We start from the raw sequence: 17,488 nt of genomic DNA, 5'->3' as shown, positions 1-17,488 counted from the left end.
GGAAATCCTCATGATTATTGTAATCATGTTTCTTACAGGCCTTTACTATCTCCTTATTTATTTTCTTCCCCATATCCTGACTACTGCTCGGATGCCTGTGCACAGCTCCCAACAGGGTATCTTTTCCTTTGCAGTTACTCAATTCTACCCACATAGATTCTATACCTTCCAATTCCATATCACTTCTTGCTATCTTAATTTCTTACGAACAAAGCAACCTCACGCCCTCTGCTCAACTACCTGTCCTTTTGATAGAATGTGTCTCCTTGGTTATGTAGTTCTGAACCCTGATCCCCTTGCTGCCATGATACCCACAATGCCAAATTCAATCTGTACTATAAGCTAATTCACCTTGTTTTCTATGAATTTCAGTACAATACCCTGCAATGACCGCCCTCCTTCTGATAGTTGTCTCCTCATCTGCTGTTCTCGAATTTAGATTCCTGACCCCTTCTATTTGTTTTGGCAACTTTAATACTCTCTGCTAAGCCTTGCCCCACTTAACTGTTTATGTAATGTTTCCTGCAATTCGGGCAACCTCCCCCCACCCCACCTCCCAACTATTTAGTTTAAAGCACTGTCCACAGCCCACAGCGATTCACCAGGATTCTAGTCGCAGCATAATTCAGGTGGAGCCTATCGGAACAGCTCACTCCTTCCCCAGTACTGGTGCCAATATCCTTTGAATTCAAATCCATTTTTCCCACACCAATCTTTGAGCCACATGTTTACCACCTCAATCTTGTTGACCCTGTGCTAATTAGCTCACGGCTGAGGTAGTAATCCAGAGATTATTATCATTTTTGCTTCTGCTTTTAATTTAGCCCCAACTGCTAATAATCCCTCAGCAAAAGCTCTTTCCTCTTTCAACATATTGTTGGTGGGCCACAACATGTGGATCTTTCCTCTCCCACTCCAAGTTCCTCTTCAACCTGGATTGGATATCCTCACCCAGGCAGGCAATAAATTCTTCAGGACTCTCAATCCTGGCCACAAAGAGCAGTGTCAAGAGTCCAAACTTTACTATCTCCAATTACAACTACATTTCTCTTTTCTTCCCTGTCTTGAATACCTCCCTATACCACGATGCCATGGTCAGTTTGCTCATTCTTCCTATAGCCTCCACTCTTGCCAAACAGAATGCAAGAATCTCAAACCTGTTAGATAACCTCAAGGGCTGAGGCTCCTTCAGCACTACCTCCTGAATCCCTGTGTATGTCTCACCTATAGTCACGCTTCCTGTCCCTGACTACTGACTGAATTTGAGATAGTTAATTTAAAATGGGTGACTGCCTCCTGAAACAATGCCCAAGTAACTCTCCCCTTCCCTGATGTATCACAGTGTTGGAAGCTTTGATTCCAACTTATCAACTCTGAGCCAAAGTTCCTAAGCAACCAACACTGGTTATAGATATGGTCACTATGATCTGATTTCCTTTTTAAAACTGTCGTACTGGTCTTCTGTTGGTAGCCTGTGAACATTTCCCTTATTTACCATTAATCTTTAGTGGGGAGGTGATGGCCTAATGGTATTATTGCTAGATTGTTAATCCAGAGACCCAGGTAATGTTCTGGGGACCAGGTTTGAATCCTGCCAGAGTAGATGTGGAATTTGAATTCAATAAATATCTGGAATCAAGAGTCTAATGATAACTATGAATCCATTGTTGATTGTCGGAAAAACCCATCTGGTTTGCTAATGTCCTTTAGGGAAGGAAACTGCCCTGGTGTTACCTGGTTGGTGTTACCTGGTCTGCCCTACATATGATTCCAGACTCTCAGCAATGTGGTTGCATCTTAACTGCTCTCTGGGCAATTAGGGGTGGGCAAAAAGTGCTGCCTAGCCAGCAGCATGAATGAATTTTAAAAATCTGAAAGTAATCTATTATAGTCAAATTAGTAGCTAACACCGGCCAATGAATCTATGGTTGACCTGTGATGTCACTGTATTGTCCTGAGTCCCTAATCTTGGGCTAAAATTCATCCTGTTAAAAAAAACTTACAAATTATGAAGCAAAAAAAGCAAGTGAAAAGCAATTTTCCCCACTGCACCAAATTGCCACGCTACCTCCAAATTCCCTGAATTATACACTCATTCAGGTTATGTCTCACTCCTGTTGTGATCACGCCTTCCTGACTCTGCGAAGCTTACTGATCTGGATGTGGGCTGGTGGGGAGAGTGATGTTGGATGTCGATAGTGGATGGTGAGGAATCCCCACTGTAAGAAGAGATGAGAAGAGGGACCCAGGAGCCAGAGGGAATACAGAAAGGCAGAGGCACTTGGGGCTGTTTTCATTGGAGAAAAGAAGGTTTAGGGGTAACTTGATAGAGGTGTACAAGATGATTAGGGGTTTAGATAGGGTTGACCATGAAAACCTTTTTCCACGTATGGAGTCAGCTATTACGAGGGAACATAGCTTTAAATTAAGGGGTGGTAGGTATAGGACAGATGTTAGGGGTAGATTCTTTACTCAGCGAGTCGTGAGTTCATGGAATGCCCTGCCAGTAGCAGTGGTGGACTCTCCCTCTTTATGGAAATGTGTTGCTGGAAAAGCGCAGCAGGTCAGGCAGCATCCAGGGAACAGGAGAATCGACGTTTCGGGCATAAGCCCTTCTTCAGGAATGAGGAAAGTTTGTCCAGCAGGCTAAGATAAAAGGTAGGGAGGAGGGACTTGGGGGAGGGGTGTCGGAAATGTGATAGGTGGAAAGAGGTCAAGGTGAGGGTGATAGGTCAGACTGGGGTGGGGGCGGAGAGGTCGGGAAGAAGATCTCAGGTTAGGAAGGCGGTGCTGAATTTGATGGATTTGACTGAGACAGGGTGGGGGGAGGGGAAATGAGGAAACTGGTGAAATCCGAGTTCATCCCTTGTGGTTGGAGGGTTCCTAGGCGGAAGATGAGGCGTTCTTCCTCCAACCGTCGTTTTGTTGTGGTCTGACGATGGAGGAGTCCAAAGACCTGCATATCCTTGGTGGAGTGGGAGGGGGAATTGAAATGTTGAGCTACAGGGTGGTTGGGTTGGTTGATCCGGGTGTCCCAGAGGTGTTCTCTGAAACGCTCCGCAAGTAGCCGGCCTGTCTCCCCAATATAGAGGAGGCCACATCGGGTGCAGAGGATGCAATAGATGATATGTGTGGAGGTGCAGGTGAATCTGTGGCGGATATGGAAGTTTCCTTTGGGGCCTTGGAGGGAGGTGAGGGGGGAGGTGTGGGCTCAAGTCTTGCACCTCCTGTGGTTGCAGGGGAAGGTGCCGGGAGTGGAGGTTGGGTTGGTGGGGGGTGTGGATCTGACGAGGGAGTCACGGAGGGAGTGGTCTTTACGGAATGCTGATAGGGGAGGGGAGGGAAATAGATCCTTGGTGGTGGGGTCCGTTTGGAGGTAGCGGAAATGACGGCGGATGATGCGTTGTACATAGAGATTGGTGGGGTGGTAGGTGAAGACCAGTGGGGTTCTGTCCTGGTGGCGGTTTGAGGGGCGGGGTTCAAGGGCGGAGGAGCGGGAAGTGGAAGAGATGCGGTGGAGGGCATCGTCGACCACGTCGGGGGGGAAATTGCGGTCCTTGAAGAAGGAGGCCATCTGGGTTGTGCGTTTTTGGAACTGGTCCTCCTGGGAGCAGATGCGGTGGAGTCGAAGGAATTGGGAGAATGGGATGGCGTTTTTACAGGGGGCAGGGTGGGAGGAGGTGTAGTCCAGGTAGCTGTGGGAGTCGGTCGGTTTGTAGTAGATGTCCGTGTTGATTCGGTCGCCTGAGATAGAAATAGAAAGGTCGAGGAAGGGGAGGGAGGAATCTGAGACTGTCCAGGTGAATTTGAGGTCGGGGTGGAAGGTGTTGAAGTGGATGAACTTCCTCGTGGGAGCACGAGGCGGCGCCGATACAATCATCGATGTGGGGGGTGGGGCCAGTGTAGTTGCGGAAGATGGATTGTTCCACATATCCTACGAAGAGGCAGGCATAGCTGGGGCCCATGCGGGTGCCCATGGCTACTCCTTTCGTTTGGAGGAAGTGGGAGGATTGGAAAGAGAACGCCTCATCTTCCGGCTAGGAACCCACCAACCACAAGGGATGAACTCGGATTTCACCAGTTTCCTCATTTCCCCTCCCCCCACCCTGTCTCCGTCAAATCCATCAAATTCAGCACCGCCTTCCTAACCTGAGATCTTCTTCCCGACCTCTCCGCCCCCACCCCAGTCTGACCTATCACCCTCACCTTGACCTCTTTCCACCTATCACATTTCCGACGCCCCTCCCCCAAGTCCCTCCTCCCTACCTTTTATCTTAGCCTGCTGGACAGACTTTCCTCATTCCTGAAGAAAGGCTTATGCCCGAAACGTCGATTCTCCTGTTCCCTGGATGCTGCCTGACTTGCTGCGCTTTTCCAGCAACACATTTCCAGCTCTGATCTCCAGCATCTGCGGACCTCACTCTCTCCCTCTTTATGGGCATTTAAACGGGCATTGGATGGGTATATGGAGGATAGTGGGCTAGTGTAGGTTAGATGGGCTTGGATCGGCGCAACATCGAGGGCCAAAGGGCCTGTCCTGCGCTGTATTTTTCTATGTTCTATGTAGAAGGGATACAAACGGGGAGACAGCCTCCTGGCCTCTAGGCTCCTCTTAAGGCCCACCAAAACCACCCCTCTAGTTCTCTCCCAGATCTCAAAAATCCCACCCTCTTCCCATTCCAGGTCCTCCTGAACGCTTCACTGCAGTCCCAATCTCTTGACCACCCTATCTACTATGTCACAATCTCTTCACCCTCGATGTAACAATGTCTCCCTTCCCCAAAGTCCCGATCATTTGTCTACCTCTCTCTCTCTCCCCACCGTCCAGATTGCTCATTTCCCCACCACACACCACTCTCATGCCTCAACCCTAATCTTTTCTTCCCCAGCCTGGCTGTGTCCCCCTGAAGTATGCACATTTGTGAGTCATTGCATCAGTGTCAGCAAATGTAGCATTTTTAGGCAGGTAATTGTAATTTTTTTTACTGTATTCTTTGTAGGGATGTGGTTGCTGCTAGCAATCTTTATTGTTCTTCAGAGCAGTTAGTCTGTTCTTCAGGGCAGTTAAAAAACAAATACATTGCAATGGGTCTGGTGATTTCACTAAACTGGCTAGAGATGGCAAATTTCCATCCCTTAAAGGCATTTGTGAGCCAGATGGAATTTTACAACAATTGATGTCAGTTGTCATGATCACTGTTACTAAGACTAATTTTATTGTTGCCATTTATTAATTGAATTTAAATGTCATTAACCATTGTGGTGGGATTTGAAACTATACCTCCAAGATGAGAGAACTGTTAGGCCTGTGATATTGCTATCATTTCCCCCTAACAAAATAATGTTGCATTTTAGAGGTAAATTTAGTATTAAGTAAAAGCTTGAAATCAGGTTTCTCAGTTCACCACCAAGTTTCTCCAACACATTCTCCCCTGTCATGACTGGGACTGAGTTTCTTGCAAAGTGGTTTTGCTAGTGCTGTTGGGAGGGCTTCAAGTTAACTTGGCAGGAATTGGGGAACCAAGAGAAAACAGTAGACCAGACTACTAGGTTTTGCAAAATTTAGCTGGCACTCACATAGAGAATAGCAAAATAATATGTGAAGTTGGCGTAAAATGTGAGAAATGGTCTAAAATAGAGTTAGTATGCATATTTGTAAATGTATGGAATATAGCGAATAAAGTTGGGAGTTACAAGTGTAGATTGCAATGTGAAAATATGATGTGGCAATAACAGAAACCTGGCTCAAGGAAGATTGCGTATTAAATATTCCTAGGTGCAAGGTGAAAAGGGAGGAAAAGAAAAGGGTAGCAGTATTGATTAGAGAGGGTTTTTGCAGTGCTGGAGAAGGAAGATGTCTCTGGGTTGAAGGATAGAGCCATTTTGGCTAGAACTAAAGAATAAAAAGGTTACAATTACATTACTCTGTGATCTGTAGACCACCAACTAGTATGAAGAGGAACAAATCTGCAGAGAAATTACAGAGAAATGGCAACATTATAGAATATTGAGGGAATTCAGTTACTCACATATAGACTGGGGATACTGGTGGCGAGGGCCAGGTGTTCAGGAGAGTTTCCTACATCAGTGTTTGTCCAGTCCAACAAGAAAGAACGCACTTTTAGACTTGGTCCTTGGAAATGACATGGGCCAAGTGGATCAATTGTCCCAGGGAATTATGGGAGGCACAAGTAATTATATCATAAGGTTCAACATGATGTTGGAGAATGACATGCAACAATCCAAAATAAGAAAATTTAATTGGCAGAGATGGAACAAGAACTCAAATGGAAAAGATTGGACAAAAAAAAGTCTGGAGTTGCATGGATGACAAAAGGAGATTGAGATTAGCAGAAGAAGAAAAAATATATGACAGCTGTGCGGCAAATTATGATTGAGAACCAAGAACAATATGAAGGTTTAGAGGCAGGTGTAAAAGCAAATAAGAGAAGCAAAGAGGAATTATGGGAAAAAACTAGCAACTAACATAAAGGGGAATTCCAAAGTCACATAAATAGTAAAAGAGTAGCTAAAGGAAGGGTAAGGCTCATTAGAGGCCCATAAAGGGATTTATGTCTGAAGGCAGGGAGAATGGCTGAGATGTTAAATTAATACTTTGCTTCTGTCTGTACAAAAATGGAGAATACTGCCAAGGCCATGGTGACAGAGAGGAAACTCTGTCATTAGAAGGGTGCACAATTAAGAAGGTAAGTGTCTTCAATTTACTGTTGGTACTTAAAGCTGATGAGGCCCCAGGACGGGGTGAGATGCATCCAAGTATTTTGAAGGGCCTGAGGGTAGAAATTGCAGGGGTTACTGGCCAAGATCTTTTGGTCTTCACTGGACTCTGGGAGGATTTGAGAATTTTGAACAGTACAGCCTTGTTTAGGAAAGCGTGTAAGGAGAATCCAAACAATTACTGACCAGTCACTTTAACTTCAGTGGTGGGACGCTTCTAGAGACAGTTATTTGGGATAGAATTAGTAGTCACATGGAAGAAGGTACATTGATTAGGAATCATCAGCATGGATTCTTAGAGGGCAAATTGTGTTTAACTAACTTGCTGGAATTCTTTGAAGAGGTAAGAGTCCTGATAGGGTATTGCAGTTGATGTGGTATACATGGATTTTCAGAAAGCATTTGATACAGTGCCAAGCAAGATTTGTGAGGAAGATTTGTCATGTACAAAAGAGACATTGACAATATGGATACAAATTGGCTGATTGATAGGAAACAGAAAGTAATGATCAATGAAGTTTATTAGTGGAGTTCCCCAGGGGTCAGTACTGGGACCCTTGGTTTTCCTGATCTATGTTAACAATCAGGATATTGGTGTGCAGGGGACAACTTTGTAGATGACCTGAAACTTGGAAGAATTCTAAACTGTGGGGAGAACAATATGTAACTCTGAAAGGGCATTGACAAGTTATTGGAGTGGGTAACTGGTGACAGGCTCAATGCAGAGAAGTATGATGTACTGCACTTCAGTAGGGAGAGCATTGAAAGACAATACAAAATAAGAAGGGTCACTAAACTCAAAATGTTAACTCTGCTTTATCTCCATAGATGATGCCAGGTCTGCTGAGTTTCTCCAGCAATTTCTATTTCTGTTTCTGATCTGCATTTCTTTGTTTGAATATAATAGAGGGTATTTTCTGGAGGGAGGGCAGCAGCAAAGTGACCTTGGGTATAAACGTCGCACAGATTATTGAAGGTGGCATGGCAGGTGCAGTTAATAAGAATACAATATCCTCAGATCTATTAATACGGGCATAGATTACAAAAAGATGATGTTGAACTTGTACAAGACACTTGTTAGGCCTCAGTTGGAGCTTTGTTTACAGTTGTGGTGCCACATTATTAGAATGATGTGAATGCATTGGAGAGAGAGCAAAAGTGATTTACAGAAATAGTTCCAGGTATGTGAAGCTTCCGTTATGAGGATTGATAGAAGAAATTGGCACTGTTCTCCTTGGAAGGAAGAAGGCTGAGACAAGATTTGACACCGGTTTTTAAAATTGTGAGCAGGATGGTTAGAGAAGAGGAACAAGAGCATATATATTTAAAGTGATATGCAAATGAAGCAAAGGTGATCGTGAGAAACATTTTCATACTGAGAGTTAATATAGTTTGGAATGCATTGCCTGAAAGTGTCGTGGAGGCGGGTTCAATTAGGCATTCAAGAGAACATTGGATGATTATAGTGTTGAAATGTATGGAAAAAATGCAGGAGATTAACACAGGTTAATGATGTTCGACTGAAGAGTTGGTAAGGCGCAATGAGCCAAATGGTCTCCTTCTGTGCCATAACAACTTTGTCTGATTTTGCCATCAGCTCTATCTCAAGAAAATCAGTGACCTCCATTCCTTTCACCTTGTAGGCAGTTGCTAACTGAATTTGCAGAAGATTGAAATGTATGATCTGGTAAATTTCTGTATATTAGTATTTACACTACTTTCCCATTTTTCCCTGAAACGTCTATTTTTTCTTTTCTCTCCTGTTCTTTACCTGAAGACATTGAATCCAGCTGAGGTATGATTCCTTCAGTCCTAGGAGCTTTGAAGTATGTGGCTTAGGGGAGAGTAGATTCAGGTGTGGGCTCCAGTTTACGTTGTCTGCGTGTAATCCATCTTGAGATACGATATTGGATTTGACATTGTTGTTGCCATCTTTCTCTGATATGTTCTTTCCAGCAGAAGTTTAAAGAAATAGAGATCAAAGGTAGAAATTTTAACTTTTTTTCATTCTGTTTTACCCTTTACCCCAAATATAGAATATTTACTAATAATTCCTATAGGGACTTTAGCAAGGGAACTTTTTTTACCCAAACAATGAATAGAATAATGAAAAAGGAGCAGAATAGTTATGTTGATGAGACTTGAGAAAGAATGATTGGAGGGACGTCATATGGAACCTGGATCTATTGGGCTGAATGGTTGTTTCTTTGCTGAAAACAGTATGTAAAAGAATATAAGTCACCAGACATTACAGCAGAATATACATGCTTTATGGCAGTTTTAACTGCATGTATGAATCAAGTGACATTTGTTTTCCAGATGCAAAGATGGCCTCAAGGGATTTGCTTTCTCAGCACTCAAGTAAGTAGATCAAATGTGAATTTTCTAAATTTTTTTTGCTCACAAGACTAAACAATAAACATAAATGCAGTTACATAAAAGTTTACAAAGAAGCTTTCTATTATGGATAGCTTCTGTTCCAGTTTCAGGATTGTGCAACCTGGATGACACCACTTTAAATAAAGATGATCAACGCCTGTGTATAGCTGTTGCTGAATTAGTCATAGAGTCACATAACACAGAAACAAACCCTTTGGTCCAACACGTCCATGCCAACCAAGTTTCCCAAACTATTCATACTATTATGAAGGGCGTATGTCTGAAATGTCAATTCTCCTGCTCCTCGGGTGTTGCCTGACCTGCTGTTGCCTGACCCCACACTCTCAACTCTGATCTCCAGCATCTGCAGTTCTCACTTTCTCCCTTGGTTGTATTTGTACAATGTCAGACTGATGGCATTCTTTTTGCAGGAAGTAAAAGCAGCTCTTCCTAAGGCGGGAGTAACAATGACGTTTTGACATATTTTTGGCACATAGTTGGTGTCATGCCACCTCGTTGGCACCGCTGGTAAGCTCAGTAGCCTTGGCTGCTGAGTGACAAAACGACTGAGAAAAAGTGAGTCGGCCATGGTCCACGCAGATCAGATACCTCGGTATGGCTTTCAAAAGTCATGAGTTTTCCATTTTCACTGGAACAATCCGGCTGGGAAGTGTCCCGGATAAACAACTTCCCCGCAGCCTTGTCCACAACTGCGAGCTGTGTTAAGTCATTAGGTTGTAAATGTGCCTGCTCAACAAAACCGGCAACAAGATCCATCTCGATTCAAACTGAGACAGCGATCTTGAGATGATATCTCCTGCTCTACATGCAGCTGAGCTGGCCACCCCTGTTAGGGAGCCGGCTCATCCAGTAGATGAGATAGATAAGTTAGAGAAGGAACTGTGTGGGTGGCCCACCCTCTAGACGGGATAAGCATGACTACCCAAACCTTCGACAGCAAGAGTTATCAAATTTCAATACAGGGCACAGACCATATGGCTAAAGAGACTGAAACTAAGACTGGTGATATGACAGCCAAGACAACTGCCTTCATAGGAGGAGTTATGATCGAAACAGTATATGTCAGAACATCTGTCCAGGAGGTAATAATCCATTACCCCATCAACGGGCTGTTTTGCAAGGATTGCAACACTCTCGTCCCCATGGTGAGCCTGTTTAAGATTCAGATTAGATTAGATTCCCTACAGCATGGAAGCAGGCCCTTCGGCCCAACAAGTCCACACTGACCCTCCGAAGAGTAACCCACCGACCCATTTCCCTCTGACTGATGCAGCTAACACTACGGGCAATTTAGCATAGCCAATTCACCTGACCTGCACATCTTTGGACTGTGGGAGGAAACCGGAGCACCCGGAGGAAACCCACGCAGACACGGGGAGAATGTGCAAACTCCACACAGACAGTCACCCAAGGCTGGAATCGAACCTGGGACCCTGGTGCTGTGAGGCAGCAGTGCTAACCACTGAGCCACTGTGCTGCCCCATATGACTAAAGTGCACAAAATTAAGAACATTCGAACAAAATGTTAATGCTGCGACAAAGCAGGAGAGTACCACGCAATCTCCTGCCATTACCCCAAATGCAAAGGTAAGAAACCCCCTCCAACAGGGGACTTTGCATGCAGCGCATGTAACCAATAGTTTACAATTCAGGCAAGATTTGGTCAACACGAGAGGCATCAACATCCTATTCTACGGAATGAAAATCTCCTCAAAACTGCACTCAACCAGGGAGAAGTGATCGCGTGTAGTCACAGGAGGAGATGGCACTCCTGAGGGAACTAGAAGTGAGATTTGCAGGATGCAAATTCATGAATAAATCGATTGTCAGCATCCTTAAAATGAAAACACCCAAGCACATCTTGGACAAATGCAAAAACCTTGCAAACACCCTGACAAAGGTCCAAACCCAAACAAGTCAAGCATAACCAGTGACTCGCACGAATCGGAGGCAGAGAGGTCCAGGAAAATTTCAATGATCCAAACCTGTGCCAGAGAGCCAGCTGCAGAACACCAGCCTCCATCTCTAAGCATAGGGACATAGATGACCAGCTAACACAAGTTGAGGAGCTCTTTAGCGCGAGGAACTACCTGGACACACTTACCCGATGGAAAGTATTATCAACCTACTAATGAATAGTAGGGAGAGACAGAAAAAACAAAATAAGCTTCTGAAAGACCAGGCTAATAAATACCAAAATACCAGTAACAACACCGGGACAAAGAAAACATGGGCAGCATGTAGAGCGCTGTTTTAGAGCGATACAGCAGCACTACAAAACCAACCGGCACCAACTAGCTTGTGGGATCATGGGAGTGCTGACCTCATCCACTTGTCCTCTCTCAAAAGAGGGACTGGAGGCATGTTTCCGTGAGAAACTGTCGATACCGAACCAGAAATCAAACCTCAATAAGTACGCCCCATATACCGGGAACGTAGATGACGGATCCTTGATGAAACCCCTAGAGGTAGAAGATGTCGAGGCACCCATCAAGGGGGATGAACACGCACATTGCCACTGGACCAGACGGCCTGAAACTGAGCGATATACGATTAATCCATGAAGAGGAGGAAACGTATCTACACCGACTCTTCTCCCTCTGGCTCAAATCAAGCAGGATAGCAGAATCACTGAGAAAGAGTCAAACAGTCTTGATTCCTAAGTGAGGATAAAGACCTCCTGAAAAACATCGACAACTGGCGGCCGATAACTATTGGTCTGATCTGCTACGAACGTTCACGAAAATAAAGGCAAAATGCCTCGGTGAAACAGTCGAAATTAACAACAGGCAAAAGGGGTTCTTAGCAGCCACTCCCAGATGCAATGAAAACATTGTCATCCTCGAGAACATCATTAAGGGAGCAAAGCATAACCGCAAGGACCTCTCAGTTGTCTTTGTTGATCTGGCGAAAGTGTTCAACTCAGTTGGGCACAAGCTACTACTGAAAACTTTACAAAGAGCACAACCTCCCAAAGCCTTTGTAGGTCTGATCAAGGATCTCTACACTGGCAATACAACATGGTGGAAGGGAACGGTACCAGTACCACCCCAATAAACATTGATTAGATTGGATTACTTGCAGTGTGGAAACAGGACCCTCGGCCCAACAAATCCACACCGACACTCCGAAGAGAAACCCACCCAGACCAATTCCCCTACATTTACTCCTTCAGCTAACACTACCGGCAATTTAGTGTTGTCAGTTCACCTAACTGCGCGTTTTGGACTGTGGGAGGAAACCAGACCACCCAGAGGAAACCCATGCAGACACGGGAAGAATGTGCAAACTCCACACAGTTGCCCGAGGTGGGAATTGAACCCAGGTCTCTGGCGCTGTGAGGCAATAGTGCTAACCACTGTGCCACCGTGCTGCCCACCCACTGTGCCACTGTGCCGCGTATAGTAGGGCAACCCACTCTCACCAGTATCATTTAACATTGCTAACATCGCCATGCTCCTGGGTGGCAGAAGAGTCAACTGCTCGACTTTGGCCATCGCAGATGACATAGATCTTCTGACTGACACTCACACCGGTATGGCGATGAATCTGAGGCTGCTCCAGTCATATTGTGACCATACGGGTCTCAGTATTAACATTGCGAAGACAAAGGGCTTCCATTTTATGTTAAAGAGGAAGATCTTCTGAAACAGCCACTTCAATAACTGGAAGCTGCGCAGTGAATCCATAGCTTATATATCCCCAGGCGATACAGAGAAATACCTGGGTGCCCGTATCGATCTGTGGGCAGGTGTGTCAGAAGGAGAATGGGAGGAGAGGCTTAAGACCTGGGTTAAAGGAATACAGGCAACATCTCTCCGACCAAGGCAATGGCTGGAGATCCTAAAAACTCATGTCATCCCCAGATTGTATTTCCATCTGATCCTATCCAAAGCATCTCAATGCACACTTATAAAACTGAACCTGATCATCCGTAATGCCACCTTCCACCTCATACCACTGATGTAGTCCTGTATGCCAGCAACAGGAACGGTGGTCTAGCCATCCCAAAACTGGAGGTGCAAATTCTATCCATGATCCTCCACAAACGGGAGGCACTAGAGATGTCCAACAATGTGATAATTCGGGCCTCCTTTCAGGATAAAGGAGAATGCAACACAGACACCGTTGCAGGACTGCACAAGCTCAAAGTCCTTAAATAAATTGAAGATTTCCAACCAGCAGCCAAAACGGCAGCGAAGGGGAAATGGTCCTGATGACACACATCCAGGCCATAATGTCAGCACTCCAGGAGGCAGACGCCGGGCGACAAAAACTGCCCAACAGATATGCAGGATGGTGAGAGCGGGAATTTGAAAAGTGGCGAAGGCTGAAATGTCAAGGGACAGGCATCCAGTATTTCGGAGACAACAGGATCTCTAACACGTGGCTGAAATCAGCAATCCAACAGAAATCCTCACAGTTTATAAACAGCTTGCTCTTGCAATGTAATCTATTACCAACAAGAGCCACCCTATCAAGGAAAAGACCGAATAGAAACAAAACTTGCTGAAGGTGTGAGACATCTCACACATGTCAGGATGCTGCCCATTTGTCAAAAACGCTTGAATAAAACACCATAATAAGATCACAGACCAGCTGCAAAAGCATATCAGTAAGTACAGCTGGGCATTGTACGTTGAGCCCAGGTTATTTGCAAAAGACGGCTCACTGTGGAAACCCGATCTCATGTTTAAGAAAGATCAAAATATCGTGGTAGTCGATGTCACAGAGCGGTACAAAAATGACAGCAAAGCACTGGAAATGGCATAGCGTGAGGAAGGCGAGAAATATAAACACCTTAACACCGAGACAACGGAATTGATGGGAGGCTCTGAACCTAAGTATTTTCGCTTTGTGATGGGCGCTCGAGGCAAGTGTCTGGGCCTGAAAAACAGCCTAATGAAATTCCTCGGCATAGAAAGATTTGAAACCTTCGCCCAAAAGACATCCAGATTCACATTATCACTGAGACTCGAAGTATTACAACTCTTTAGTGATAAGTGAGCAAACTACCATTAACCGGCTCTGGCCGGAGACCAGGACCGGCCAACCCCTGCTAAAAAAAAGATAAAAATAAAAAACAGGGACGCGGCCCACCAAAAACACAATCAGTCTGATACCAGACCGATGGAGGACCACCAATACCCAGTACCACCAGTACTCTTGGACTGTGGTGATGCTAGAGAGTCCAAAACATCGACGGGCGATGTAAAGACTCTGAAAAAGACACTCTTGTGAGTGTTTCAAAATAGCATTATTCATGAGAACTTAGGTAAAAACTGAAGAAGGTAGAAGTTGAAAATCAACTTCAATTTTAAAGCAGTATTGAATTTTATAGTAATTTTTTTTCAGATCTTGGTAAGAATATAAATAGAATAATGAGAAAGAATAGAATAATTAAAAATAATAAATAGAAACCATTGAATCTGCCTTCACTAATTTATAGATAAAACATCTGCACTTTGAAATATTATGACTCTCAACTTGTTAAATTTAAAAGAAATCGCTTTATTGTATCATAGCTATTAATTGATATTAATGACTGGTGTATTTGTTGAAGATAATGAGGTAGACTGGTAACCAGCATTACCAAACTGTCAATCTCTGTGTTATGAAGCCTACAAATAGCCTCTCTTTATGGCAGAAATGCCTGAATTCTTGTAGTGCATCTGGAATATCACAACTCCATTGATGACCTGACGTCTAAAATGTGGTATTGTCAATGTAAATTACAGATGGTTTCAATTACAAGTCACCAGTGTTTTCCTTGTGCATTAGTAGCATAAATTTGCCAGGTTTTTGTTTATCTGATTTAATTTCTGAATTATGACCTGTGTAAGTAGTTAATTTTTGCTTTAATACATTTTGAGGTCTTCAACTTTGTTTTTTTTTCTTATTGTATTCAAATTTTGATTTGTGTGAATGAGCAATTCCGTGTCCATGTCTGCTGTACATAACTGAAATGGCCGTGCTTCATATGTAATGCTTGGCATTGAATGCTGGCAAGTTACTCTGTCCCTTCTGTGTTAACACACAGAATTTCCAGCTGGGCCACAAGGCAATTATCTGGATTTTGAAACTTGAATAATGATTTCCATCCCTTAACCTAAGGGTGTCAAAACCACAAATGGTATTTCAACTGCTCCCGGAACTGCGATTGCTGACTGAAACCAGACTGGGAGTTACATGGTAATTCATTTGTAACAAAGCTATCAAGGAGCCTTGGATTTAAATGTAAAGATTAAATCATTTCCAACCTCAATCCTGATTTGTATTTTATAAGTAATGCAATGACTCACCACATTGGAAATTTAAAGATTCACAGTGCTGTTTGTTTGCATTTTACTTCATGAAAGATGTTGTTGATTCCCATATGTTAGGTTTATTGTTGGAAAGGAAGAAATTCCAACACATCCCATTTTGGCAGAACCGCGGAATATCAGTGTACCCAGTAGTCAGACGACTGAGCACCAGGCAATAGAAGATCCAAACAAGAAGACCAAGAAGTCTCTGCTAGCCTTGACAAGACAACTTGTTGACAGAATGTAAGAAAATATTTCAATTACCAATCTTATTTTTTGTCTGAGAGAGGCATTATTTCCATTGTCTAACAATGTAAGCAAGAGGCCATAGGAAAAATATTTTTTTGAATAAGTCCAGATAACCTGTGGCATTATTCATTACATTAGCGAGAGACCAAAGTTTCAGTAGACACCGATTGCATGATCAGTTATGAAAAAATTTGACTCTGAGTGTAATGCTGGAAAAGCACAGCTGGTCAGGCAGCATCTGAGGAGCAGGAGAGTTGACTTTTCCAGCGTGAGCTCTTCAGGAGTTTCAGCATCTGCAGTCCTTACTTCCTCCTATATGAAATGGTTTAACTTCAACATTTAAAAATAACAAAATCAGATGATAAGCCAAGAATTTAAAAACTTGGACGTTTATTTTAACGAGTTAATACATTGAATGCTCAGGCACATCAAAAACAGATTGCAAGTTTATGCATTCTCCATGAAGATAATGTGATAACCAGTCTTTTTTAAAAAAAAGACTCTCATTTAAAGAGAAACACATACTTAGTGTCTTTAACAACCTCAGGAGATACAAAGTGTTCTGCAACTAGTTAAGTATTTTTTTAACTGCAGTTGTGATGCAAGTAGCATAGCAGCCGATTTGCATGATATAGAGTCATAGAGATGTACAGCATGGAAACAAACCCTTCGGTCCAACTCGTCCAGGCTGACTAGATATCCTAAATTAATCTACTACCATTTGCCAGCACTTGGCACACATCCATCTAAACCATTCCTATTCATATACTCATCCAGATGCCTTTTAAATGTTTTCATTTGTACCAGCCTCCACCACTTCCTCTGTCAGCTCATTCCATACACACAGCACCCCCTTTGTGTGAAAAAGTTGCCCCTTTGGTCCCTTTTAAACTTTCCCCTCTCACCCTAAACCTATGCACTCTAGTTCTGGATTCCCCCCACCTCAAAGAAAAGACCCTGTCTACTTACACTATCCATACCCCTCATGACTTAATAAACCTCTATAAAGTCACCCCTCAGCCTTCGAAGCTCCAGGAAGAATAGCCCCAGACTATTCAGCCTTTCCCTATAGCTCAAACACTCCAACCCTGGTAACAATCTTTGAGGAGAAAGTGAGGTCTGCAGATGCTGGAGATCAGAGCTGAAAATGTGTTGCTGGAAAAGCGCAGCAGGTCAGGCAGCATCCAGGGAACAGGAGAATCGACGTTTCGGGCATAAGTCGATTCTCCTGTTCCCTGGATGCTGCCTGACCTGCTGCGCTTTTCCAGCAACACATTTTCAACCCTGGTAACATCCTTGTCAATCTTTTCTGAGCCCTTTCAGGTTTCACAACATACTTTTGAAAGGAGGGAAACCAGAATTGCACAAAATATTCCAAATGTGGCCAAGCCAATGTCTGTACAGCTGCAACTTGTCTTCCCAATTCCTGTACTAAATACTCTGACCAAGAAAGGAAAGCATACCAAGCGCCTTCTTCATTATCCCATCTACCTTTAACTCTACTTTCAAGGAACTGTGAACCTGCACTCCAAGGCCTTTTTGTTGAGGAACAATCCCCAGGACCTTACCATTAAATATATAAGTCCTGCCTTGATTTTCCTTTCCAACATGCCGCATCTCACATTTATTTAAATTAAACACTATCTACCACTCCTCAGCCCATTGGCCCATCTGATCAAGATCCCATTGTACTCTGAGGTAACCTTCTTCGCTGTTGATTACACCTCCAATTTTGCTGTCATCTGCAAACTTACTAACTATACCAACCATGCTCACATCCAAATCGTTTATATAAA

The 17,488-nt window shown here is 43.7% G+C and overlaps 1 protein-coding gene across 4 annotated transcripts in view; it reads left to right on the top strand.

The window, feature by feature from the left end:
• tmem135 (transmembrane protein 135) overlaps positions 1 to 17,488 on the top strand; it is a 544,027-nt gene that overhangs the window by 443,675 nt on the left and 82,864 nt on the right. For 3 of the 4 annotated variants that reach the window (XM_043691564.2, XM_043691563.2, XM_043691562.2), the window contains 2 exons: positions 9,058 to 9,099; positions 15,522 to 15,686. The exons of the other annotated variant lie outside the window; for it this stretch is intronic. In XM_043691564.2, the coding sequence (XP_043547499.1) occupies positions 9,058 to 9,099; positions 15,522 to 15,686 (207 nt within the window). The remainder of the gene's footprint in view (positions 1 to 9,057; positions 9,100 to 15,521; positions 15,687 to 17,488) is intronic. 4 annotated transcript variants of the gene reach the window in all.

Source organism: Chiloscyllium plagiosum, unplaced genomic scaffold, assembly GCF_037043375.1.
Source record: "Chiloscyllium plagiosum isolate Xiang-an unplaced genomic scaffold, Cpla_swu_hap1 HiC_scaffold_6, whole genome shotgun sequence".
Lineage (NCBI taxonomy): Eukaryota > Metazoa > Chordata > Chondrichthyes > Orectolobiformes > Hemiscylliidae > Chiloscyllium > Chiloscyllium plagiosum.
This window is presented reverse-complemented; position numbering and strand designations above follow the sequence as displayed.